Raw genomic sequence first — 25,880 nt, 5'->3', positions numbered from 1 at the left:
GCGTAGCATATCTCCGATACGCTACGCCGCCATAACTTAGTGAGGCAGGTTCTGTATTCATCAAGAACCTGCGCCCTAAGTTACGGCGGCGTAGCGTAAATCTGCCGGGGTAAGCGCGCCTAATTCAAATTGTGAAGAGGTGGGCGTGTTTTATTTGTTCGCGAATAGGGCTGGACGTAATTTACGTTCACGTTGAAGGTAATGACGTTTTGCGGCGGATTTTCGAGCATGTGCACTGGGATTTTTTTACGAACGGCGCATGCGCTGTTAAAAAAAAAACGTAAAATACGCGGGGTCAAAGCAAATTTAAATAAAACACGCCCCCAACATCCCCATTTGAATTAGGCGGGCTTACGCCGGCCCACATACGTTACGCCGCCGTAACTTAGGGCGCAAGTTCTTTCTGAATACGGAACTTGCGCCCAAAGTTACAGCGGCGTAACGTATCTAAGATACGTTCCGCCAGGTGGAAAGATACTCCAATGTATCTGAATCCGGCCCTGTGACTTGTTTTATTTGCATCCTTGTATAATCAGTGTCTGTCTATTATCACATTTGGAGTTCTTTAAATGGAAGTTGTTGTTTCCTCCATACATTGTAGGAAATTGGATGGTTTGATGACAAAAAGAACAGCACCGGAGCCCTGACCACAAGGCTGGCTACAGACGCTTCTCAAGTTCATGGGGTGGGTTATTACATTGTTATTACATTGTTTTACATTGTTGTCTATTTTATCACCTCTGCCTGGAAATAGGGATAAAATCAATGTTAATTTTGGCAGCAAATTTCGATTTCGTTTTAGTCCTAGGACTAAAATGGCATTTTAGTTTTAGTCCCATATTAGTCTTCTTCTAATTGTTTTAGTTTTAGTCCTATTTGGTCGCCTATATCTCCAGTACATTTAAGGCGACTAAGGCTGGCCATACATTATACCATTTTCTTCTGCAGATTTCCTTTAGATTTACCAAAACCATATACCGTATATACTCGAGTATAAGCCAAGTTTTTCAGCGTTTTTTTTTTGCGTCTGATCTCCCAGACTTTGTGGACCCGGTACTGGCCGGCCGTAGGAGCACTGATTTTTCAAAACCAGGCACCCCTTCCATAGACTCCCATGTTAAATGGTAATTTCTCTGGTAATTTTGGGGACCCGGTACTGGCCGGTCGTAGGTCCCCTGGACCCGAAACTTGGCACACATGTAGCCCCATTTCTCCTCTATAGGTGTGCAAAGTTTGTTGTCTGGGAGACCTAAGATTTGGGAGCACTGATTTTTCAAAGCCAGGCACCCCTTCCACAGACTCCCATGTTAAATGGTAATTTCTCTGATGACTTTGGGGACCGGGTACCGGCCGATCGTAGGTCCCCTGGACCCGGAACTTGGTACACATGTAGCCCCATTTCTCCTCTATAGGTGTGCAAAGTTTGTTGTCTGGGAGACCTAAGATTTGGGAGCACTGATTTTTTCAAAGCCGGGCACCCCTTCCATAGACTCCCATGTTAAATGGTAATTTCTCTGATGACTTTGGGGACCGGGTACCGGCCGGTCGTAGGTCCCCTGGACTCGGAACTTGGCACACATATAGCCCCATTTCTCCTTTACAAGTGTGCAAAGAGTATTGTCTGGGGGACCTAAGGCTGGGGAGCACTGATTTTTTAAAGCCGGGCACCCCTTTTTATAGACTCCCATGTTAAATGGTAATTTCTCTGGTGACTTTGGGTACCCGGTACCGGCCGCTCGTAAGTCCCCTGGACCCGGAACTTGGTACACATGTAGCCCTATTTCTCCTCTATAAGTGTGAAAAGTGTGTTGTCTGGGGGACCTAAGGCTGGGGAGCAATGCTTTTTCAAATCCGGGCACCCCTTCCATAGACTCCTATGTTAAACATCAGTCTAGTCATGGGCACAGTGAGGCATGGGCACAGTGAGGCATGAACATGGACACAGTGAGGCATGCAGATGGACACCCTAGGCTTATATTCGAGTCAATACGTTTTCCCAGTTTTTTGTGGTAAAATTCGGTGCCTCGGCTTATATTCGGGTCGGCTCGAGTATGTACGGCAATATGAGGTCAAATCTAAACGCTTTCAATTTGTGTGCAACCAGGCAGGCCCTTCTACTACACAGTTGAAGGTAAATCTAATGAAAATTGAATAAGAAAATTGTAGCCAACGCCCTTTGGACAAAAGTCCTCCGCTTTGTCTGCGGAAAATTCGATCGTGTGTACCAGGCTTTAGTCTTTTGACTAAAATGCCATTTTAGTTTTGGTCGTATTTTAGTCATCTCAATTGTTTTTAGTTTTATTCGTATTTTAGTCAACTAAAATAGTATTCATTTAGTCGACTTTAATGTTTAAAGGCCCCCCCTACACATGATCGGATTTTCCGACAACAATTGTGTGTTGGCAGGGTTTTTGTAGGATAATTCGACCGTGTGTACGCTCCATTGGACAATTGTTGTTGGAATTTCCGACAACAAATGTTGCATAGCATGCTCTCAAATTTTCCAACAACAAATATGTGCTGTCAGATTATCTGATCGTGTGTACACAAGTCCGTCAAACTAAAATCCAAAGTACAAACACGCATGCTCTGAACCAATGCTAACCATAAGACAACATTAGCAAAAGTTGCCCAAAGGGTGGCGCTAAAGAGCAGAAAAACCACACAGTTTTGTGTATGTTGGCTGAAAAAGTTCTGCCGTCTGTATGCAGAACAAGTTCACGGGCATAGGCGTGCGCAGGGGGGGTGCCAGGTGTGCCTGGGCACACCCTAATCCCCCCATGCACTAGTGCCACCCAGTGTATCATCCAGTGTACAGAAGTGTGCAGGGCGAATGGGACCCGAGGGAAAGGGGGCCCACTGTGCCCTATCACGCACTACATACCCAGATTAATCCATATCTTCAGGTAATCCATATCTCTCTTACCCCATCCTCTCTCTCTCTCTCTCTCTCTCTGACCCCCCTCACCCTCCTTCTCTAACCCCCATAACCCCCTCTCTCTTACCCCCCTCACCCTCTCTCTCTCACCCCCTTACCCCCCTCTCTCTCTTACCTCCCTCACCCTCTCTCTCTCACCCCCATAACCCCCCTCTTTCTTACCTCCCCTCACCCTCTCTCTCTCTTACCCCTCTCTCTCTCACCCTCTCTTACCTCCTCTCTCTTTCTCTGACCCCCCATCTCTCTCACCCCTATCTCTCACCCCCCTCTATTTTCCTTTTACCCCCTCTCTCTCCCCCTCTGACCAATTCTGCCATAAGATGTAAACTCTTTACAAGAGTGTGTGTGTCTGAATATATATATACACAGCACACATACCCACACATATGTTTGAGTTGTGGGGGGCACACCCTAATGCAATAGGCTGGGCACACCTATGCTCACGGGCAACGCCCTTCGCACAAAATTCCTCGTCGTGTGTATGAGGCGTAAGTCGTTTTAGTCAGCATTTTAGTTTTAGTCGATGAAATTAACACTGGATATAATAGAAGAAAAAATAATTTTTTATTTACTGCTAACATACAAAATCATAACGTATCATATTTTAAGGCCAGTTCGGGCAGAAAAAATATTATTCCTGGCATTAGCAACTCAAATCAATAAGATTTCCTTTATTCACAAACCTGAGAAAGAGCTTAGCAGTTGCACTAATTGTCTCAGTATCTACAGAACAGAAGCAGATGAGAATCTCTTGTAAAAGTTGCCGAAAATGCGTGCAATGTAATGTATATACTGTACATCATGGGTGCTCAACCTGTAGCCCTCAAACTATTCCAAACTACAAGTCCCATGAGGCATTGCAAGGCTGACATTGACAAGCATGACTCCCAAAGGCAGAGGCATGATGGGATTTGTAGTTCCACAACAGCTGGAGGGCCACCAGGTTGAGCACCATCAAGATTGGAGTTTCACTGTGACCTAAATCTAATTCAATGTGTCAATCTCTTCCAGGCTACCGGAAGCAGGCTGGCGTTGCTGGCTCAGAACATCGCAAACCTGGGCACTGCCACTATAATATCTTTTATTTACGGGTGGCAGTTGACTCTTCTTATTTTGGCGATTGTGCCGGTCATTGCTGTCTCGGCTCTCATTGAAATGAAGACATTTGCTGGCCATGCGAAGAAGGACAAAGAGGAGCTGGAAGTTGCTGGAAAAGTGAGTTGGGTCTGGTTCAGAAAGGCCACTGATAATAGTAATTGTGGACATGGGCGTCCGCTGAAATTTTTTCAGGGGGGGGGGGGGGGCGCTTCCGCAGTGGCAATACACAGTCGCATTTAACCCTTTCTTCAAACGCTAGCAGGGGTTAAAAGCACCCTGTTAGCACAGCTAAAACAATGGTAAAGCGCGCTTTACCGATAACGCGGCCAGCTGGCAGTGTGAAATTGCTCTTGAGATAATTCAGCTTTACTCCATGCCCATATAAATATAGCCTAGAGAATGTACAGATCCCCCTTCAGCACAGATGGACCCCCCTTCAGCACAGGCCCCCCATTCTGCACAAACCCCTCCATTCAGCACAGATGGACCCCCCTTCAGCACAGACCCCCCCCTTCAGCACAGGCCCCCCATTCTGCACAAACCCTCCATTCAGCACAGATGGACCCCCCTTCAGCACATCCCCCCCTTCAGCACAGATGGACCCCCATTCAGCACAAACCCCCCCTTCAGCACAGACGAACCCCCCTCCCCCATCCCATTCAGTACCTCAGATCAGCCATCAGCACGGCATGGGCACAGCATGTTCCCTTCCCCTGTGTACACATAAACACTGGAGGGGGAGGCGGCTTCACTCTGCTCGCTCTGTCTGTGTGACATCCGGCCCGGGACTGCTCAGACAGCCCACAGCCGCGAGACTCTTCAACACCTTCTCGATTTTCCAGGGGGGGGTCAATTGCCCCCCTTTGCCCTATGGAGCGGACGCCCATGATTGTGGATGCAAATGAGTAGGGCTTCAGGCTCGTTTATATGTGCGGTAGCCCTTGCTGCCCCCACTAGTGGCTCGCTTTTCAGAGGACGCTTGACAGGTGGTGAAGAGGCCATATGTCATCTCCTCACTGATTTGATTTGCCCCGTTTAAGTGGAGGTCCACTCTAAAAAAAAAACATTCTCCTTAAAGCAGAGGTCTGCCTAAAAAAAAATATTAAAAGCCAGCAGCTACAAATACTGCAGCTGCTGACTTTTAATAAATGGACACTTACCTGTCCAGGGTGCCCGCGATTTTGGCAGCCGAAGCCGATCAATTGCTCGTCTCTCGGCTGCCCCCGTCTCTATCCTCGGTAAGGGAATCAGGAAGTGAAGCATTGCGGCTTCAATTCCCGGTTCCCTACTGCGCATGCGCGAGTTGCGCTGCGCATCCTCACTGGTCCCCGCTGTCTTCTGGGACCTGAGTGTTTCCCAGAAGACAGCAGGGGGGGCGGGAAGTGGTGTGACCCCGGCGCGAGTCTATGCCCGGAAGTGGGTGCAAATACCTGTATTATACAGGTCTCTGCACTCCCCCCTGAAAGGTGCCAAATGTGACACTGGAGGGGGGAGGGTTCCAAAAAGCGGAGGTTCCATTTTTGTGTGGACATCCACTTTAAAATCTGTAAAAAAACATTTGAATTTTTTTTTAATGTTTTACTTACCAGAAAAGCCTGTTGCTAGACAGTCTTCCTAATCTGCCATTTCCTTCTCCGCGGAGCTCTTCGTTTTCTTCCTCCCTCGCGTTGTCTCCTGGGAAATGGGGCCCGCTGTCTTCTGGGACCTGTGTGTCTCCCAGAAGACAGTCGGCCATTCACAAAGCGACGCACGACTCGTGCATGCGCAGTAGGAAACGGGCAGTGAAGCTGCAAGGCTTCACTGCCTGTTTCCCTTAGTTAGGATGGCGGCGCCGGCACCTGATCCGATGGACCCATCTTCCTCTGGGGGCCGACATCGCAGGCTCCCTGGACAGGTAAGTGTCCTTATTAAAAGTCAGCAGCTACGGTGTTTGTAGCTGCTGACTTTTAAAAAAAAAATTATTCGGCTTGATCAGCGCTTTAAAGAGGAGTTCCACCCAAAAATGGAACTTCCTCTTAACCCACTCCTCTCCCCCTTACATGCCACATTTGGCATGTAATTTTTTTGGGGGGGGAGTGGGGGCTTCAGGAGAAGGGGACTTCCTGTCCCACTTCCTCCTTCCGCCGAGGGGCTGCAAAGGCGATACGTCATATCGCCTTTTGGCAGCCCCTCCCTGTAGGCGATCGCCTGGGACACGTGACAGGTCCCAGGCGATCGCCTGTCCAATCAAGCAGCGCAGCGCCGGGCCGCGCGTGCATGCGCAGTGCCGCTCGCGCATGCACAGTGGGTGCCCGGCCGTGAAGCCGAAAGCTGTCACGGCCGGGTGCCCACAGTGACAATGAAGACGCCGGCCGGGGAGGGGGGGAGAGGAGCGGACCCCCGGCCGGCGCGTGGCTGGAATGCAGGAGCAGGTAAGTGTCAGTTTATTAAAAGCCAGCAGCTACACTTTTTGTAGCTGCTGACTTTTAATAAACGTAAAAAATGGGTGGAAAACCCCTTTTATGCCACCGCACCGCATTTGCTGCAACATGTAAACAGCCTGAGCGCCAGAGTGCGCTGGTGCTTAGGGGGTGGTAAAGCTCAACCGCCTGGTTTTACTGACCCCTTGCCACACGTGTGAATGAAGCCTTATAGACTAAATAGTACAAGTGTTCTTCATTAGGACAAGAAAGCAGGGATCTCTTGAATCTAAACTCCAGACAAACAACTAAATACACAATTCAAGTATATAATAATAATAATAATCAAGATGTGAACTGCTTTACATGCCAAAGGACTTGAAACTCTGGCCGGCCAATTTTGTAATCCAGAAACCCCTGGCAGACAACACAGCCAGGTTCTGTAGCAACAATACATCCAGGCCACCCCAGACTGTAATTGGAAAATGCAGGACACTGTTGCGGGTATGCACTCATCTCCTGCAAACATGCTTACAGTGTTAAGCTGACTGCAGACAGACATGTACACTATATTACCAAAAGTATTGGGACACCTGCCTTTACACACACATGAACTTTAATGGCATCCCAGTCTTAGTCCGTAGGGTTCAATATTGAGTTGGCCCACCGTTTGCAGCTATAACAGATTCAACTCTTCTGGGAAGGCTGTCCACAAGGTTTAGGAGTGTGTCTATGGGAATGTTTGACTGTTCTTCGAAAGCACATTTGTGAGGTCAGGCACTGGTGTTGGAAGTGAAGGCCTGGCTCTCAGTCTCCACTCTCATTCATTCAAAAGGTGTTTTATCGGGTTGGGGTCAGGACTCTGTACAGGCCAGTCAAGTTCCTCCACCCCAAACTCGCTCATCCATGTCTTTATGGACCTTGCTTTGTGCACTGGTGCACAGTCATGTTGGAACAGAAAGGGACCGTCCCCAAACTGTTCCCACAAAGTTGGGAGCATGAAATGGTCCAAAATGTCTTGGTATGCTGACATCTTAAGAGATCCCTTCACTGGAACTAAGGGGCCAAGCCCAACCCCTGAAAAACAACCCCACACCATAATCCCCTCTCCACCAAATGATTTGGACCAGCGCAAAAAGCAAGGTCCATAAAAACATGGATGAGCGAGTTTGGGGTGGAGGAAATTGAGTTCTGACCTTAACCTGATAGAACACCTTTGGGATGAATTAGAGCGGAGACTTCTCGTCCAACATCAGTGCCTGACCTCACAAATGCACTTCTGGAAGAATGGTCAAACATTCCCATAGACACACTCCTAAACCTTGTGGACAGCCTTCCAAGAAGAGCTGCAAAGGGTGGGGCAACTCAATATTGAACCCTACGGACTAAGACTGGGATCTCATTAAAGTTCAAGTGCGTGTAAAGGCAGGCGTCCCAATACTTTTGGGTAATATACAGTAGTGTAGGTCTTTCTCTGACGTCATCCTGTAACCAGGCCCGTCGCACAGGACCGGCAAAACAAACAATTACTTGGGGCCCCGAGCTGGCCTGGGGCCCCCAACTTCCCCTTCCCAGGCTGTAGCGTGGCCGAGCTCCTCTTCCTTCCTCATGGAGTCCTGTCAGTCCGGCTGGGTACCGCGCGTGGTACAGAAGATTCAGTTTCCTGTTCCCGGCCGTAATGACAGGAAGTGCACACTGAGTGCTCACTTCCTTTCAGTCCGGCCCAGGCACTATCTGACAGGAGTAACAGAAGCTTGGCCACGCTACAGCAGCAGCCTACAGGGAAGAAGGGGAGGTGAGAATAGAAAAACATAGGGACTGGGGGGGTGGGAGGGAGGAGTAAGAACATGGGTGTAAAAAATTAGTGAAGCGCTAACGTAGGCTTTGCGTGCAGGGGGGGTGCTTGGGGTCCCCCATTTTGCTTGGGGCCCCCAAATTCCTTCAAACGGCCCTGCCTGTAACATGCAGGACGAGCAGTTCTGTATCAAAAGTGACCCGCCCATAACCCACGAATATTGGACATCTGAGGAGACAAGACCTGTAGCAAAAAAAATCAGACAGTGTGAATGTGTAAATCGCAGGACTAGATGGACAGAGATAAAGACAGGCTCAAGTGTCTCCTCAGTCTCTGGTGACCCATTGTCTAATAAATATCATTTTGTTTCCCTTCTTCTCAGATTGCCACTGATGCTGTAGAAAATATCCGTACTGTTGTTTCTCTAACACGGGAGAGGACCTTTGAGGCTTTGTACGATGAGAAACTGGTGGGACCCTACAAGTAAGAAAATATGATATGTGTGTCTGGCAGAGCCGCAGTCTCCAAATGTGTCACCTTTCATATCAGTAAATAGAGAGGAGCTTGGGTATCCTCCAAACTCAACTCTAGCCGGATTCGTGTTTTTTTTCTTTACTCCAGTGAGCTGCGGGCCGGGTAATTCCGCCACACCGCCAACCTCTTTGCTAGAGTGTCCCGCAGCAAAAAAAATTTGCACGTCTGGAGTTCAGCTAGAGATGAGGTTGGAGGACACCCAAGCTTATTGCTATCAGCAAATCCTTTTTTTCGGGGATTATTCAATAAGGTAGTGCAGAGAGCAGATCGATGTGTGAAGATACGTAAACAAGTATATAATAAAAACAAAAAAAACAATACAAGTAATAGAATACAATCAACTTTCCAATTAAAGTATCAGATCAAGGAAAGATGAATTTTGATTGGTCTGGATTACTGCGCTTTACTTACTTCTCTTTATCGAAAAGCCAAACTACTAGCTGGCCCAGCTTGGCCCAATGTAATCTACATAAGTGATACCTGATCTGCCTCTGTGGAAGTTGTAAATCACAGTGGTAGCCTGAGCTACTACATTTCCAATATCTTCCAGGTGCCGTGCCGACTGGCAGCCCTTCTGCATAGTAAGCACAGGGGGGGCTCGGCACGGCCAACATTCAGAAAATATATTTTTCTCAATGACGGTGTTCTCTGCCTGGGTGTAGTGAAGAGAAGGGGCAGTGACATCATGATCTCCACCTCATCCAATCAGAGAACTCTTTGCATTTAGTGAGAAAAATGCAAGGTGATCTCTAAATGGCAGTCGTTCAGAGTAAGCGACCTCTTGTGGTTACAATGCAGAAAGGCAACGCATGGCAGCCAGAAGATTGTGGCCATCACTGTAGTAGCTTGGGCTACTACAGTCATTTGCAGCTTCTATGGAGGCCGATCAAGTATCACATATGCATGCTTACATTGGGCTAAGCTGGCCAGTGGGGTTAATTTACTAGAGCTAGAGTTCAAAATCAGGCTCACTTCTGCATAAAAACCAATCCGCTTCCAGGTTTTATTGGCAAAGCTTAAAGGGGTACTAAAGGTTGCGGGACTTTCTAGGGCTCAGGTAAATAAAAGGGGGGGCTGGGGGGCCTGAAGCATTGTTTTTTTTTTTTCACCTTAATGCATAAGATGCATTAAGGTGAAAAAACAGGAAGCTTTAAAACCTTTTTAAGACCCCTTTCACACTGGGGCCGTGGCCGCGTTCACTTTACCGATGTATAAGCGGGGCTTTTTGGCCACTAGTGGGGCAATTTTAACCCCCAAAGAAGGGATTAAAAACTCCTGTGTTGTGGTTCTTCCGAAGCGCTTTTCAGGTGCTTCGGATCGCTGCCCATTCATTCCAATGAGCAGGGTGATTTGGGAGCACACTGAAATATTTTGTTTCGTAATTTTGTTTTCGTCTAAATTTAATTAGTTACTCCCGAAATTTGTTTTTATTTATTTTGTTTTTCGTTAAAAAAATGCATTTGTCTGAAAATCCAAATTAAGGTCGAATCTGTCATTGAAGGCTTATGGTGTCTGTCGAATGTTCTAAGAAAAAAAGAATCTTTAAAAAAAAATTTAAAAAAATTTCAACTCTTCATGTCTCTCTATGTCGAATCTTCATGTTTCTCTATGTCGAATCTTCATGTTTCTCTATGTCGAATCTTCATGTCTCTCTATGTCAAATCTTAGTGGGCCAGATTCATGTAGATCAGCGGATCTTTAGATCCGCTCGATCTACGTGTTTTACGATCCGCCGGTGCAATTTAGCGAGGCTAGTGCAGTATTCATCAAGCACTTACCTCGAAAATTGCATCGTCGGATCGTAACGGATCGGAACGACGGCCATACTTAACATTAGCTACCCCTCATATAGCAGGGGTAGCTATCCGCCGGAAAAAGCTGAACGCAAACGGCGTTAAAAAAAAGCGACGGGCGGGCGTACGGACTTGAATCGGCGGTTCTACTCATTTGCATATCCGACGCGTAAAAAAAAGTGACGACACCTAGCGGGCGGCGGTAGATTGCAGCCTAAGATTCGACTGCTGTAAGTCACTTACACCAGTCGGATCTAAGGGAGATCTATGAGGAATCTGATTCTATTAATCAGCCCTTATAGATCCGACCGTCGGCTCTCACAGATACGACGGCGGATCTCTTGATGAATCTGCCCCCATGTCTCTCTATGTCGAAGCTTCATGTCTCTCTATGTCGAAGCTTCATGTCTCTCTATGTCGAATCTTTTCTCTCTATGTCGAATCTTTTCTCTCTATGTCGAATCTTTTCTCTCTATGTCGAATCTTTTCTCTCTATGTCGAATCTTTTCTATCTATGTCGACTCTTCTTCATGTCTCTATAATGTCGAATCTTTTCTATCTATGTCGAAGCCTAAGCTCGTTGTCCTGTATATTTTCAAAGAATGTTACTATTGGGAAATGTTTATTGTAAAAGTTATTAAAACGTAATCTTTTTTCCTAGAAATGCCATTAAAAAGGCTCACATCCATGGAGTGACATTTGGGCTCTCTCAGGCCATCATGTACTTTGCTTACGCCGGGTGCTTCCGATTTGGTGCATGGCTTGTGGCGAATAATCACATGAATATTGAAGATGTATTCTTGTAAGTATTTCTTATTAATGTCTATGAAACATTTTGCCTTCTGATTAATGTTCAGTAATCTGTGTAATTTATGACTGCTAACCAAACTCTCTGGAGATGTCTCCTCTGCTACTTGGTTTAAGGAGATGGATTATTATTGAGGAAAATACACTGTAATGCCGTGTACACGCGGTCTGAATTTCCGACAACAAATGTTAGATGTGAGCTTGTTGTCGGAAAATCCGACCGTGTGTAGCTCCATCGGACATTTGCTGTCGGAATTTCCGAACAACAAAAATTTGAGAGCTGGTTCTCAAATTTTCCGAAAACAAAAGTTGTCGGAAATTCCGATCGTGTATATCCAATTCCGACGCACAAAAATTCTACGCATGCTCGGAATCATTGTACTTAATTTTTCTCGACTCGTCGTAGTGTTGTACGTCACCGCGTTCTTGACGTTCGGAATTTCCGAGCAACATTTGTGCGACCGCGTCAACACAAGTTTGAGCGAACATCCGTCGGAAAAAAAAACAAGGTTTTGTTGTCGGAAATTCCGATCGTGTGTACGCGGCATATGACTTTGGTTTGAGGTTGGTTTAAAGTGGCATTACCCTAATGCATTCTTTGCATTAGGGTAAAAAACCTTCTGAGTGCAGCTCCCCCTCCCCCCCCCTTCCTTATACTTACCTGAGCCCAATCTCAATCCAGCCCTGTGCACGAGAGTAGTGACTCCTTCCACTCTCTCCCTCCTCATAGTCTCAGAGTGGGAGTCATTGGCTCCCGATGCTGCCAATCACAGCCAGTGAGGAGGGAGCGGGGGCAGGGCCAAACTAATGTCAACGGGCACAAACAGTGAAGAGGAGGGGGGTTGGGACTTTGATTGAGGTAAAGGACAAAATAGTCCCTACCTCCATCCCTAATTCTGAGAGAAAACAAGGGGGGGGGCTTTGGGACTTTAAATGAAACATGCTTCAATTAAATTTACAACGCCCCCCTTTCACAGTGTGGCTCATGAACAAGTTTACACGAGTGCCCCATAGCAAGCGGCTTGCCGCTGACTTTCCTGATCCGCATATTTGCTCCACAACAATGACTTAGGATACCCCTTATTTCACATTTTACCACAAACCAAATGTGCTGCAGAGGATGACTTAAAGTGATAGTAACGTTTTGTTTTTTGTAAAAATAACAAACATGTTACACTTACCTGCTCTGTGTAATGGTTTTGCACAGAGAAGCCCACATCCTCCTCTTCTCAGGTCGTTCTTCAGTTCTCCTGGCTTCTACCTCCTGTTGAGTGCCCCCACAGCAAGTAACTTGCTATGGGGTACACCCAAGCTGAGTCACAGCTCCCTGCGGCCATTCAGACATGGAGCTCTGGCCCGGCCCCACCCCCTTCCTCTTCTCATTGGCTGACTGACTTTGATTGACAGCAGCGAGAGCCAATGACGCTGTGCTGCTGTCTCTGCCAATGAGGAGGGGAGTCTGGGGCAGCTGGGACATTCCTACAACCTTGCTGGATTTAGATGGACCTGAGGTAAGTATTAGGGGGGCTGCTGCACACAGAAGGCTTTTTATCTTAATGCATAGAATGTATTAAGATTCAAAAGCAACGCCATGTACGCCGTCGTAAGTCCTAATCTGGGCCATCGTATCTTTGCGACTGATTCTAAGAATCAGTTACGCATAGATATCCATTAGATCCGACAGGCGTAAGGCTCTTACGCCGTCGGATCTTAAATGCAATTTTTTTTTTGTCCGCTGGGTGTCGCCTCCGTCGTTTTCCCCGTCGAGTATGCAAATTAACTAGATACGCAAATTCCCAAACGTACGCGCAGCCGACGCAGTAAAGTTATGACGTTTACGTTAGGCTTGTCCCGGCGTAAAGTTGCCCCTGGGTATATGAGGCGCAATCGATGTTAAGTATGGCCGTCGTTCCCGCGTCGAAATTTAAAAATGTACGTTGTTTGCGTAAGTCGTCCGTGAATGGGGCTGGACGCCATTTACGTTCACGTCGAAACCAATGACGTCCTTGCGATGTCATTTGGAGCAATGCACCCTGGGATATTTTTCGGACGTCGCAAGCGCAGTACGTTCGGCGCGGGAACGCGCTTAATTTAAATGCTATACGCCCCCTACCCGCCTAATTTGAATTAGGCGGGCTTGCGCCGGGTGATTTACGCTACGCCGCCGCAACTTTACAGGCGAGTGCTTTGTGAATAAAGCACTTGCCTGGAAAACTTGCGGCGGCGTAACGTAAAGGAGATACGTTACGCCCGCACAGTTTTGCGCGATTCTACGAGAATCTGCCCCTTTAAGTCTAAAGTGTTACTTTCAATTGCTGCTGATCTATACCCTGCTGAAAATTATTTTAGGTTCTTTTATGGATGACAGATTCAATTATTTTTGGCGTTTCCCTTGACGCTTTCCAAATATGTGTGCTGTGCTGAGTTTCCCACAGATTTGCTCAAGAAAAATGTTTCCTTCTCCGCAGGGTGTTCTCCGCCATTGTGTTTGGAGCCATGGCTTTGGGTCAGACCAGTTCCTTCGCTCCAGACTACGCCAAAGCCAAGATATCAGCCGCTCACATATTCAGCATGGTGGAGAGAGAGCCTCTCATAGACAGCTATAGTACTGCTGGACACGCTCCTGTATGTGAGATTCTTATTTTTTTAGTTAACAGTTTATTTTTATCATTGTATTAAACATGGTGATTTATATGCTCGAGCTTGTAGGATGACAATAAACCAATAATCAATGTGTATTGTGCAATAACAGTTGCAGTATATGTTTTACCGTCATCCATTGAGGGACACAAGAATTCAGAAACTATTGGGTTATACTGCCGTTTACAGCAGATTGGGACACTGGCTAACAAAAAAGTGCCCTGAATATATAACTGAATTAAATGGGAGTCTCTTATATATTCCTCAGTGTTGCCAACCGTCCGTATTTTTACTGACAGTTCGTAAAAACGGGCACTTTTTTCCCCCCATTCGTAAATGTCCGCGGCTGCGGGAATGTGCCAGTAAAATGAACCGAGATTGGTTCGGCTTGGAACTGCGCATGGAGATTGGAGACAGGGGGAGATTGGAGGCAGGAGGTGATGGTGGCTGCGGTGGCACCACAGAGGGGGATGGAGGCAGGAGGCAGGGGGAGATTGGAGGCAGGGGGAGATTGGAGGCATGGGGTGTTGGTGGCACCGCAGAGGGGGATGGAGGCAGGAGGCAATGGAGGCAGGGGGAGATTGGAGGCAGGGGGAGATTGGAGGCAGGGGGTGATTGGAGGCATCGCAGAGGGGGATGGTGGCACCGCAGAGGGTGGGGGATGGAGACAGGGGTTGTTGGTGGCACCGCAGAGGGGGATGGATGCAGGGGATGATGGAGGCAGGGGGTGTTTGGAGGCAGGGGGCCTGGGGAAGATTGGAGGCAGAGGGAGATTGGAGGCAGAGGGAGATTGGAGGAATGGGGTGATTGAAGGAAGGGGGTGATTGGAGGCAGAGGGAGATTGGAGGAAGGGGGTGATTGGAGGAAGGGGGTGATTGAAGGAAGGGGGTCATTGGAGGCAGGGGGAGATTAGAGGCAGGGGGAGATTGGAGGCAGGGGGAGATTGGAGGCAGGGGGTGATTGAAGGAAGGGGGTGATTGGAGGCAGGGGGAGATTGGAGGCAGGGGGAGATTGGAGGCAGGGGGAGATTAGAGGCAGGGGGAGATTGTGGCACCGTAGAGGGGGGTGAAGGCAGGGGGTGTTGGTGCCAGAGGGGGATGGAGGCAGGGGGTGCTGTGACTAAATAATTTGCCCTTATTATATCGAAAATAACAAAAATATGTTTTTTTACCTTAATATCTACCTTAAATCACATTGCTATTTGTCTAGCATACTTGTTTGTAGCCTAAATACTGAAATTTGCACCTAAAAATTTAATTTAGTAACTGCCAGTAAAAACGTTGGCAGTGCCAGTAAATTTCGGGTGTCGTGCCAGTAAATTTCAATCTGGTAGGTTGGCAACACTGATATTCCTGTAGTTCTAGTTTACTGTCAGGAAGATAAAGAACAATACGAATAATAGACATGGTGAACTACTTTTTCCAACATTGAACAATCACAAGGTTAGGGAATTATACAATATATATATACAGTGTGTGTGTGTGTATATATATATATATATATATATATATATATATACACATACACAGAGAGAGAGAGAAGTAGGAAACTCGCAGCTGGTGATAAATACCCGTAGTAGTGTTACAAAGGAGATAGGAGTATCACTCATAGAATCTGTATGTAATTGCCTGCCTCATGTTATATGGTATATACAATTTATATACATCTTACCGATTTATATTCGTTTACTGACATGAAAAACATTCATTTTGGTTACAGTCAGACTGTGATGGAAATATTACATTCCGGGGAGTCCAGTTCAATTATCCAACTCGACCAGATGTGCCCGTACTCCAAGGACTGGACGTCAATGTGACCAAGGGGCAAACCTTGGCACTAGTGGGCAGCAGTGGCTGCGGGAAGAGTACCACTGTCCAACTCTTGGAGAGATTCTATGATCCATTCAATGGAGATGTGGTAAATATGCAGCCATATTTTGACAATAAAGAGACTTTACAGATCACATTGGATCATTTAAAATTGATACTTGATATTTATAAGCCAGGAGTCTTTAAATAAAATAAAAAAAAAGGGCCAGTTCATTGTTGGTGTCAGTGGGAAAACTGGTGTCCCATCATAGGTATCAGTGGGAGGAAAAGTGCCCTGCTGTTGGTGTCAGTTGAAGGAATGGTGCCCCATCATTGGTGTCAGTGGGAGAAATATAGCCCCATTGTTGGTGTCAGGTGGAGGAATGGTGCCCCATCATTGGTGTTAGTGGGGGAAATATAGCCCCATTGTTGGTGTCAGGTGGAGGAATGGTGCCCCATAATTGGTATCAGTGGGAGGAATAGTACCACATTGTTGGTGTCAGTGGGAGAAATAGTGCCACATTGTTGGTGTCAGTGGGAGAAATAGTGCCACATTGTTGGCGTCAGTGGGAGGAATAGTGCCACATTGTTGGTGTCAGTGGGAGGAATAGTGCCACATTGTTGGTGTCAGTGGGAGGAATAGTGCCACATTGTTGGTGTCAGTGGGAAGAATAGTGCCACATTGTTGGTGTCAGTGGGAGGAATAGTGCCACATTGTTGGTGTCAGTGGGAGGAATAGTGCCCCATTGTTGGTGTCAGTGGGATGAATGGTGCCCCATTGTTTGAGTCAGTGGGTTGAATAGTGCCTGATTGTTGGTGTCAGTGGGAGGAATGGTGCCCCATTGTTGATGACAGTGGGAGGAATTGTGCCCCATTGTTGGTGTCAGTGGGAGGAATGGTGCCCCATCATTGGTATCAGTAGGAGCAATAATGCCCCACTGTTGGTGTCAGGGAAAGAAATGGTGTGTCATTATTGGTGTCAGTGGCAGGAATAATGCCTCATATCAGTGGAAATAGTGCTCCGAGGGTCAAATAAAAGCAAGCAAAGGGTGGCGTCTGACCTGCTCCGGCGTATCTTTTTTCTGTGTTCAGAAAACAAGATATGCTGGAATTTGGCTAATATCCGACTGGCATAAGTCTCTTACGCCGTCGTATCTTAGTTGCATATTTACGCTGGCCGCTAGGTGGCGCTTCCGTCGATTTACGCGAGGAATATGCAAAATAGGTAGATACGCCAAATCAGAAACGTAGGTCCGCCCGGCGCATTTTTTTACGTCATTAACGTTCGGCTTTTTCTGGCGTAAAGTTACCCCTGCTATAATGAGGCGTATCCTATGTTAAGTATGGATGTCGGGCCAGCGTCGAATTTTCCGTTGATTACGTCGTTAAAAAAATAAATAAAATAAAGTGTAAACAAATAAATAAATATGTAAAATAAATAAATAATAATAATAAAAAAAAATTAAAACGCCCCTGTCCCCGGTAGCTCGCGCGCAGAAGCGAACACACACGCAAGTCCCGCCGACATATGTAAATGCCGTTTAAACCACATATGTGAGGTATCGCCGCGTGCGTTAGAGTGGCAGCAACAATTCTAGCACTAGATCTCCTCTGTAAATCTAAACTGGTAACCAGTAAAAAAATTCAAAGCGTTGCCTATGGAGATTTTTAAGTACCGAAGTTTGGCGCCATTCCATGAGTGTGCGCAATTTTAAAGCGTGACATGTTAGGTATCTATTTACTCGGTGTAACCTAATCTTTCATATTTTACAAAAAAATTGGGCTACCTTTACTGTTTTGTTATTTTTTTAATTCATGAAACATTTTTTTCCCAAAAAAAGGCGTTTGAAAAATGATTGCGCAAATACCGTACAAGATGAAACGTTGAAATGACCGTCGTTTTATTCCCTAGGGTGTCTGCTAAAAAAACACATATAATGTTTGGGGGTACAGCGTAAATTTCTAGCAAAAAAATTATGATTTGTACATGTAGGAGAGAAGTGCCAGAATAGGCCTGGTATGGATGTTTGTGTATAAAAGCCCGGTATGGAAGAGGTTAAAATCCTTTAATGACCTTTCCCATTTCCTTGTGTTGTTTTTTTACCTTTTCTGTTTGTCATACCAGTATTGTTTTGGTTATATCATGTCCTTGTTGATTATAGCTTTGTTGTGCGTGTATTGGCTCATTTTTAGCAAAAAAATATATGGGAGACGAGGTTCACTTAAACTCAGAGGATAGGTCGCCTCTTCTTATGTCACCGATAGGAATGCCAAGTATAGAATGACAAACAGTTATTAGGGTGCCCTCATTATTAGACACGTAGCACTACCCCCAAAGGAGATGCTGGTTAGATTTGGGTTTTGCACGTTACCTCTAAGTTCGTTGTCCAGGGAGAAAGTCTGTAGAAATTGCAATGTCCACACAAGATGTAAAACCTTCAACTGTTAAGCCCTGTACACACGGGCCAGAATCTCGTCAGGAAAAAAATGGCAAGAACGCGGTGACGTCATTGCGTACGACAAGCATGCACTCGTCACATTCAATGTCGTTGCCTCCATCTTGCTGCATTCTACCTATGCCTAGGAAGCTACTGCGCATGCATCAAAGTCATTTCGAGCATGCGCGGGTTTCCACGGCGACAGGTACTTACAGACGCTCAGGTATCTCGGCAGGAAAACACTGCAGAGAATCTCACGACGAGAAAATAAAGAACATGTTCTCTTTTTTTTTTTTTGTCTAGATTCTGGGCAGATTCTTGACGAGGAACCTGAAAGCCTCGTACACACGCTCGGTATACTCGGCAGCAGCAAGTTTAGAAACATTTGCCCGCTCGAAAACGGTCCGGCGGGCAAATGTACGCTGGAATCCTGTCCGATCGGCCGTACACACGACCGAACATGTCTGCTGAAACTGGTCCGCGGACCAGTTTCAGCAGACATGTTCGGTCGTGTGTACGGGGCCTAAGGCCCCATACACACGAGAGGATTTATCCGCGAATACGGTCCAGCGGACCGTTTCCGCGGATAAATCCTCTCGAGGATTTCAGCGGATTTCCATGCGATGGAGTGTACTCACCATCGCATTGAAATCCGCGCCGAAATCCTCTGGCGATGACGTGGCGCGCCATCGCCACGATTATGACGCGGCGACGTGCGCGACGCTGTCATATAAGGAATTCCACGCATGCGTCGAATCATTACGACGCATGCGGGGGATCCCTTCGGACGGTGAGTCTATACAGACCAGCGGATCCATCCGTTGGGATGGATTCCAGCAGATAGATTTGTTTAGCATGTCAGCAAATATTCGATCTGCTGGAATCCATCCCAGGGGAGAAATATCCGCGGAAACAGATCCGCTGGAGTGTACACACCATAGGATCTATCCGCTGAAACCCATTCGCTGGGATTTTTCAGCGGATGGATTCTATCGTGTGTATGGGGCCTAAGTCTTGTGTTTTCATAACAGCATTTACAAAGCAAAATTCAATAATAAGAACTCTGTTGTGGAGATAAAAGGTCTCTTCAGTCCTAATATTGAATGTATGTGATAGAGATCGTTCAGCAGCATGAATTGTATGAAATCTGAGTGATGCCTTGCATTGTAAAGCCGCGATCCAGTGTGTGACAGCTATCCTTGTGTTTCTCTTGCAGTGCATAGATGGTTCTGATGTGAAGGCTTTGAATATCCAGTGGCTGCGGGCACAGATGGGTATCGTATCCCAGGAGCCAATGCTGTTTGACTGCAGCATAGCAGAGAACATTGCTTATGGCGACAACAGCCGAACGGTGTCACCAGAAGAGATTGAACAGGCGGCCAAGGAGGCCAATATCCAGACCTTCATCGAGTCTCTCCCTGATGTAAGTCTCAGCTCTGTACTGTCTTATTGTCTGATGGTCATGACCACCATATGACATAACATTGTAAACTTTAAGGCTGCCGTCACACTTCAGCGTTTTGAATCGCGGGGCAGATATGCCGCGAATCTTCCCCTGCGATTTGAAAACGCTGATGTGTGAATGACAAATCGTGGGACTCTCATTGGAGATACCATTCATTTGAATGACACCTCGTGTGGGCCTGTTGCGATTGTCGCACGATAAATTGCGGTGCAATCACGGCAACCCGCGTCGCTGGAGGCATGTCGCCCAAAAAAAGTTCAGGAGCTACTTGGGCGACATGCTTCTCGCGATGCGGGTTGTCGCAATTGCAGTGTGATTTATCGTACGACAACTGCGGCAGACCTGCACTGGGATTTGAGATGTCATTCAAATGAATGGCATCTCAAATGCGTGTTCCGCAATTTGTCCGTGGCAACTCTTTTGGCAATGCTGTCAACAAGGTTTAAGAGTGTGTCTGTGGGAATGTTTGACCATTCTTCCAGAAGCGCCTTTGTGAGGTCAGGCACTGATGTTGGATGAGAAGGCCTGGCTTGCAGTCTCCGCTCTAATTCATCCCAAAAATGTTCTATCAGGTTGAGGTCAGGACTCTGTGCAGGCCAGTCAAGTTCCTCCACCCCAAACTCGCTCATCCATGTCCTTTATGGACCTTGCTTTCTGAGCTACTTATCCACTTAACGACCGCCGCATGTATATATATGTCCACAGAATTGCACGTACAGGCAGATGGGCGTACATGTACGTCCCTGCCTTTCCGCGGGTCGGGGGTCCGATCGGGACCCCCCCCCCCGGTACATGTGTGGGAGCGATCCGGGATGAGGGCGCGGCTATTCGTTTCTAGCCGCCCCCTTGCGATCGCTCCCCGGAGCTGAAGAACGGGGAGAGCCGTATGTAAACACGGCTTCCCCGTGCTTCACTGTGGCGGCTGCATCGATCGTGTGATCCCTTTTATAGGGAGACACAATCGATGACGTCAGACCTACAGCCACACCCCCCTACAGTTGTAAACACACACTAGGTGAAACATAACTCCTTCAGCGCCCCCTGTGGTTAACTCCCAAACTGCAACTGTCATTTTCACAATAAACAATGCAATTTAAATGCATTTTTTGCTGTGAAAATGACAATGGTCCCAAAAATGTGTCAAAATTGTCCGAAGTGTCCGCCATAATGTCGCAGTCACGAAAAAAATCGCTGATCGCCGCCATTAGTAGTAAAAAAAAAAAAAATAATAATAATAAAAATGCAATAAAACTATCCCCTATTTTGTAAACGCTATAAATTTTGCGCAAACCAATCGATAAACGCTTATTGCGATTTTTTTACCAAAAATAGGTAGAAGAATAGGTATCGCCCTAAACTGAGGAAAAAAAATGTTATATATGTTTTTGGGGGATATTTATTACAGCAAAAAGTAAAAAATATTGAATTTTTTTCAAAATTGTCGCTCAATTTTTGATTATAGCGCAAAAAAAAATGCAAAGGTGATCAAATACCACCAAAAGAAAGCTCTATTTGTGGGAAGAAAAAGGACGTCAATTTTGTTTGGGAGCCACGTTGCACGACCGCGCAATTGTCTGTTAAAGCGACGCAGTGCCGAATCGCAAAACCTGGCCTGGGCCTTTAGCTGCATTTTGGTCCGGGGCTTAAGTGGTTATTGTAAGGTCAAAGGGTCTGAGCCCATATAGAGAATTTGCTTATTGCCCCCACTTCTGTAATTATATAACCATGAATGGGTACACTGAGCGACACAGAGAACACTCCTCAATGAAAACTCACATCACCCCGCTACCATTTTCTGCCAGAAATCATAGCATTAGTACTGGGCTTTCTTATTTGAAAGCCTAGCATGATTTTCAGAGAGTCACGAGTTCATCCTATAATAAATAATAATTAGAAAAATAAAGATTTTTTTTTTTTTTTATCAAAGTCGAAAAAATGTGTGCATTAACATGTGTGTTGTGATTGTTATGTGCATAATTACAGTCTGCATCTCTAATTATGGGTTGCCTTTCTACAGAAATACAACACTCGTGTTGGAGACAAGGGCACACAGCTGTCTGGAGGTCAGAAGCAGAGGATCGCCATAGCACGTGCCCTTATCCGAAGGCCTAAAATCCTGCTGCTGGATGAGGCCACATCTGCTCTGGACACTGAGAGCGAAAAGGTAAAGCAGTACATTTTTGCAGTACTCTTGACTGTTCTCAAAAAATGTAGGTCCGTATTGACTAGTGGCGTCACTAGGGTTGGTGTCACCCGGTGCAAAAAAAAATGGTGTCACCCCCACCAACTATAGTCCCCCCTACAGTACAGACCCCCCTCCCGCAGTATAGATCCCCCTCCCTCAGTACAGACCCCCCTCCATCAATATAGACCCCATCCCTCAGTATAAACCTCCCTCCCTCAATACAGACACCACCTCAGTGCAGACCGCTCCATCAGTACAGACACCCCCATCTCAGTGCAGACCCCCCATCAGTACAGACACCCCCACCTCAGTGCAGACCCCCCTCAGCAGTACAGACACCCCCCTCAGTGGAGACCCCTCTCAGTTAAAGACACCCCCCTCAGTGCAGACCCCCCATTACTACAGACACCCCCCCTCAGTGCAAACCCCCTCAGTGCAGACCCCCATCCCACAGTATAGATCCCCCCCCCACTAAGTACAAACCGATGGGGCCCACACTCGGTTTGTCCGATGAAACCGGTCAATCGGTCTGTTTTCATCAGACAAACCGATCGTGTGTACAGGGCTTTAATATAAACACCAACCTACTGTCAAATATGAAAACCAAGATTGGAGGTTTGTTGAACTTTTTTGCCTGTACACTCCCCTTACTGGTGAAGCTACAAGATGAAGATGCTGGTAGATAAGAATGGGAGTCAAGGGATTTGAACATTTTAGGTCCCCTGTGTTTTTTTATTAGTATTATGCATATGAATGTTTGGCCTCCATGACAGATTCCCTTTAAACCAGTGGTTCTCAACCTTTCTAGCGCCGTGACCCCTTGATAACATTTCCCAGGTTGTGGGGACCCCTAACAGTAAAATTATTTTTGTAGCATGGGTTGTCAGCACCCAAGGCAAGACAAGTAATTTGCACCCCTAACCCACAGATACTTAGCGCTCGTACGGTATTAAAACCCCTTATGGTACTCACTGTGTCTCCGCAGCAGTGACACCTATGCCAAAATCAGGAAATAGGGTCTCCTCCAGCCCCTCCCACTTCACATTTCTCACTCAGCCAGCTGACATCTAGTCTCTGCCCCCCAGTCACGCCGTGAACTGAATGGGTGGCTGCGAAGAGGCTGAGTGGGCCACCGGAAGCTCTAGGGTAGCCATGAAAAGGCTGGGAGAGCGGTGCGGGATTCAGGAACAGCCCAGGATTCGGCTACCCCTGGCAAATTGTCATTCGACCCCGTACTCAGTGCATGTGCTCTTTCCCCCCAGATTGTACAGGAAGCTCTGGATAAAGCTCGAGAGGGTCGCACCTGTATAGTGATCGCCCATCGACTCTCCACCATTCAGAACGCAGACAAAATCGCTGTTATCCAAAACGGGAAGGTCGTAGAACTGGGAACACATCAACAACTGCTGCAGATAAAGGGGTTCTACCACTCTTTGGTCAGTATACAGCTGGGATCCACATGAGTGGAGATAGCGTTACCCTGCCTGACATGTCAGGAATAGCTCGAAGTTTACTGACTTGGATTGTATTACGAAGCCAAAGATCTCATGGGGACCAGCTCTATGGACAATGTTCCTGCCAACCTACTGTACCAATTCAAATACAGAGCTCTCTCTTTGCTGCTCCAATGCTGAACCCACCTGTTGTTGTGAACATCATTTTGAAGTTTGACATTTATTAAAAGTGAATTCCAGTTTCCAGAAAACTTTTATATCTATGCATACGTTATAGCTTTATTTGTATCTGCATTGAAATGTAAAAATCAATTCTTAGCAACTGTGTAAATTTGCACTGGATAATACACGGGAGTTTCCACTGTAAGAATACATTGAATTTGCTGCAGTGGTTAAGAGACACGGACAATTACTTCCTACTCTTAAAGGATAAGTGCACTTTAGCTTTTATAATATATCAGGAGATACCCAGTAGACATGTGCAATTCGTTTTGTTTCTAATTAGTTTTTTTACGAAAATTCAGAAATTCGTTAATTACGAATTTTCGTATTTACGATTTTTTTTTTACGAATTTTCGGACTTCCAAAAATTTTGAATTTTCGAATTTTCCGAATTTACGAATTTTCGAATTTAAGATTTTTTTTATAAAAAACAAGGTGCAATCAGCGCAAATATATAGATCAAAAAATTATGATATTAAAAGTGTATTTATGTGATACAGACCCCCAGGGTTCAGATCACTGGTAATGCCAGCTGAACACTAAGGGAAATTCGCAAAAATCCTAAGCAAGTAAAAAATAAAATAGAAAAAGTGCAGCGCAAAACTCAAATATATAAATGATACTGGTATACTCAAACACCAATACCATAAGTGTGAATATAAATATGCAGAAAAAAAAAAAAAAAAAAAAAAAAATATATATATATATATATATATATATATATAAAAAATTAAATACAATTCAAACAAACAGTCCAAAAGTCCATAAGTGTCAGAAGATGAGTGAATTAAACGAAAATAAATCTCCACCACGTGACAATCCACCAAAATTTTGAAGTGATCCCTCCACCGTTGTAGATGGCTACTCTCACCTTCATATATGGACCACTGAGTTAACAGATGGTCAATAAAGCAAATCAAATAGGCAGGTCATGAACAGGAACCAGGCTGATGTATTAGATCCTCATAAGACAACCAAACCGCAAAGGACAGGTGCATGTAAAGAGATAATCACATACTAAGTGCTCACTGTTGCAATGTGTGGATTTATTCTTTAAAAGAAGCAAAAGTCAGGCTACTCACATTTGGCCAGACAAAAAACGGCATGAAGTAACAATCTTTAGGAATGAACAGCAGATGAGCGACGTGATGTTTCAGGCTCCTAAACCACCGGACGCGTTACGTTATATCAACTTCCTCAGCGGGGCGCTTCCCCGCTGAGGAAGTTGATATAACGTAACGCGTCCGGTGGTTTAGGAGCCTGAAACATCACGTCGCTCATCTGCTGTTCATTCCTAAAGATTGTTACTTCATGCCGTTTTTTGTCTGGCCAAATGTGAGTAGCCTGACTTTTGCTTCTTTTAAAGAATAAATCCACACATTGCAACAGTGAGCACTTAGTATGTGATTATCTCTTTACATGCACCTGTCCTTTGCGGTTTGGTTGTCTTATGAGGATCTAATACATCAGCCTGGTTCCTGTTCATGACCTGCCTATTTGATTTGCTTTATTGACCATCTGTTAACTCAGTGGTCCATATATGAAGGTGAGAGTAGCCATCTACAACGGTGGAGGGATCACTTCAAAATTTTGGTGGATTGTCACGTGGTGGAGATTTATTTTCGTTTAATTCACTCATCTTCTGACACTTATGGACTTTTGGACTGTTTGTTTGAATTGTATTTAATTTTTTATATATATATATATATATATATATATATATATTTTTTTTTTTTTTTTTTTTTTTTTTTTTTCTGCATATTTATATTCACACTTATGGTATTGGTGTTTGAGTATACCAGTATCATTTATATATTTGAGTTTTGCGCTGCACTTTTTCTATTTTATTTTTTAAGATTTTTTTTATTTACGAATTTTCGTATTTACGAATTTCGGAAATTCGAATTTCGAAAATTCGGAAATACGAAAATTTTTCGGATTTTAGAATTTTCGCATTTTTCAATTTTCGAAATTTTCGAATTTTCAAATTTCAAATTTTTCAAATTTCAAATTTTTTAAATTTCACATTTTTCAAATTTCACATTTTTCAAATTTCACATTTTTCAATTTTAGAATTTTAGAATTTTTCACTTTTCCAATTTCAAATTTTTCAGATTTCAAATTGTTCAAATTTCGAATGTATCAAATTTCGAATTTTTGGAATTTGGAATGTTTCAATTTTCGAATTTTAAAATTTTTTGAATTTCGAACTTTAAAATTTTCGAAATTTCGAATTTTTTAATTTTCGAAATTTCGAATTTTTTAATTTTCTAAATTTTCAAATTTCGTATTTCCGATTTTTCG

At 45.4% G+C, this 25,880-nt stretch overlaps 1 protein-coding gene across 1 annotated transcript in view; it reads left to right on the top strand.

Annotated features, from left to right (window-relative positions):
• LOC120939954 (ATP-dependent translocase ABCB1-like) overlaps window positions 1–23,742 on the top strand; it is a 143,780-nt gene extending 120,038 nt beyond the window's left edge. Inside the window, 9 exon segments of the mRNA XM_040352424.1 lie at window positions 602–685; window positions 3,950–4,153; window positions 8,613–8,713; window positions 11,219–11,359; window positions 13,833–13,989; window positions 15,724–15,921; window positions 19,467–19,673; window positions 21,733–21,879; window positions 23,163–23,742. Of these exon segments, the coding sequence (XP_040208358.1) occupies window positions 602–685; window positions 3,950–4,153; window positions 8,613–8,713; window positions 11,219–11,359; window positions 13,833–13,989; window positions 15,724–15,921; window positions 19,467–19,673; window positions 21,733–21,879; window positions 23,163–23,363 (1,440 nt within the window). The 3' untranslated portion in view covers window positions 23,364–23,742.
• The last annotated feature ends 2,138 nt before the right edge of the window (window positions 23,743–25,880 follow it).

This window comes from Rana temporaria, chromosome 5 (genome assembly GCF_905171775.1).
Source record: "Rana temporaria chromosome 5, aRanTem1.1, whole genome shotgun sequence".
In the NCBI taxonomy this organism is placed as follows: Eukaryota; Metazoa; Chordata; class Amphibia; order Anura; family Ranidae; genus Rana; species Rana temporaria.
The sequence above is the reverse complement of the archived record's forward strand: the minus strand, read 5'-3'. Positions and strand labels throughout refer to the sequence as shown.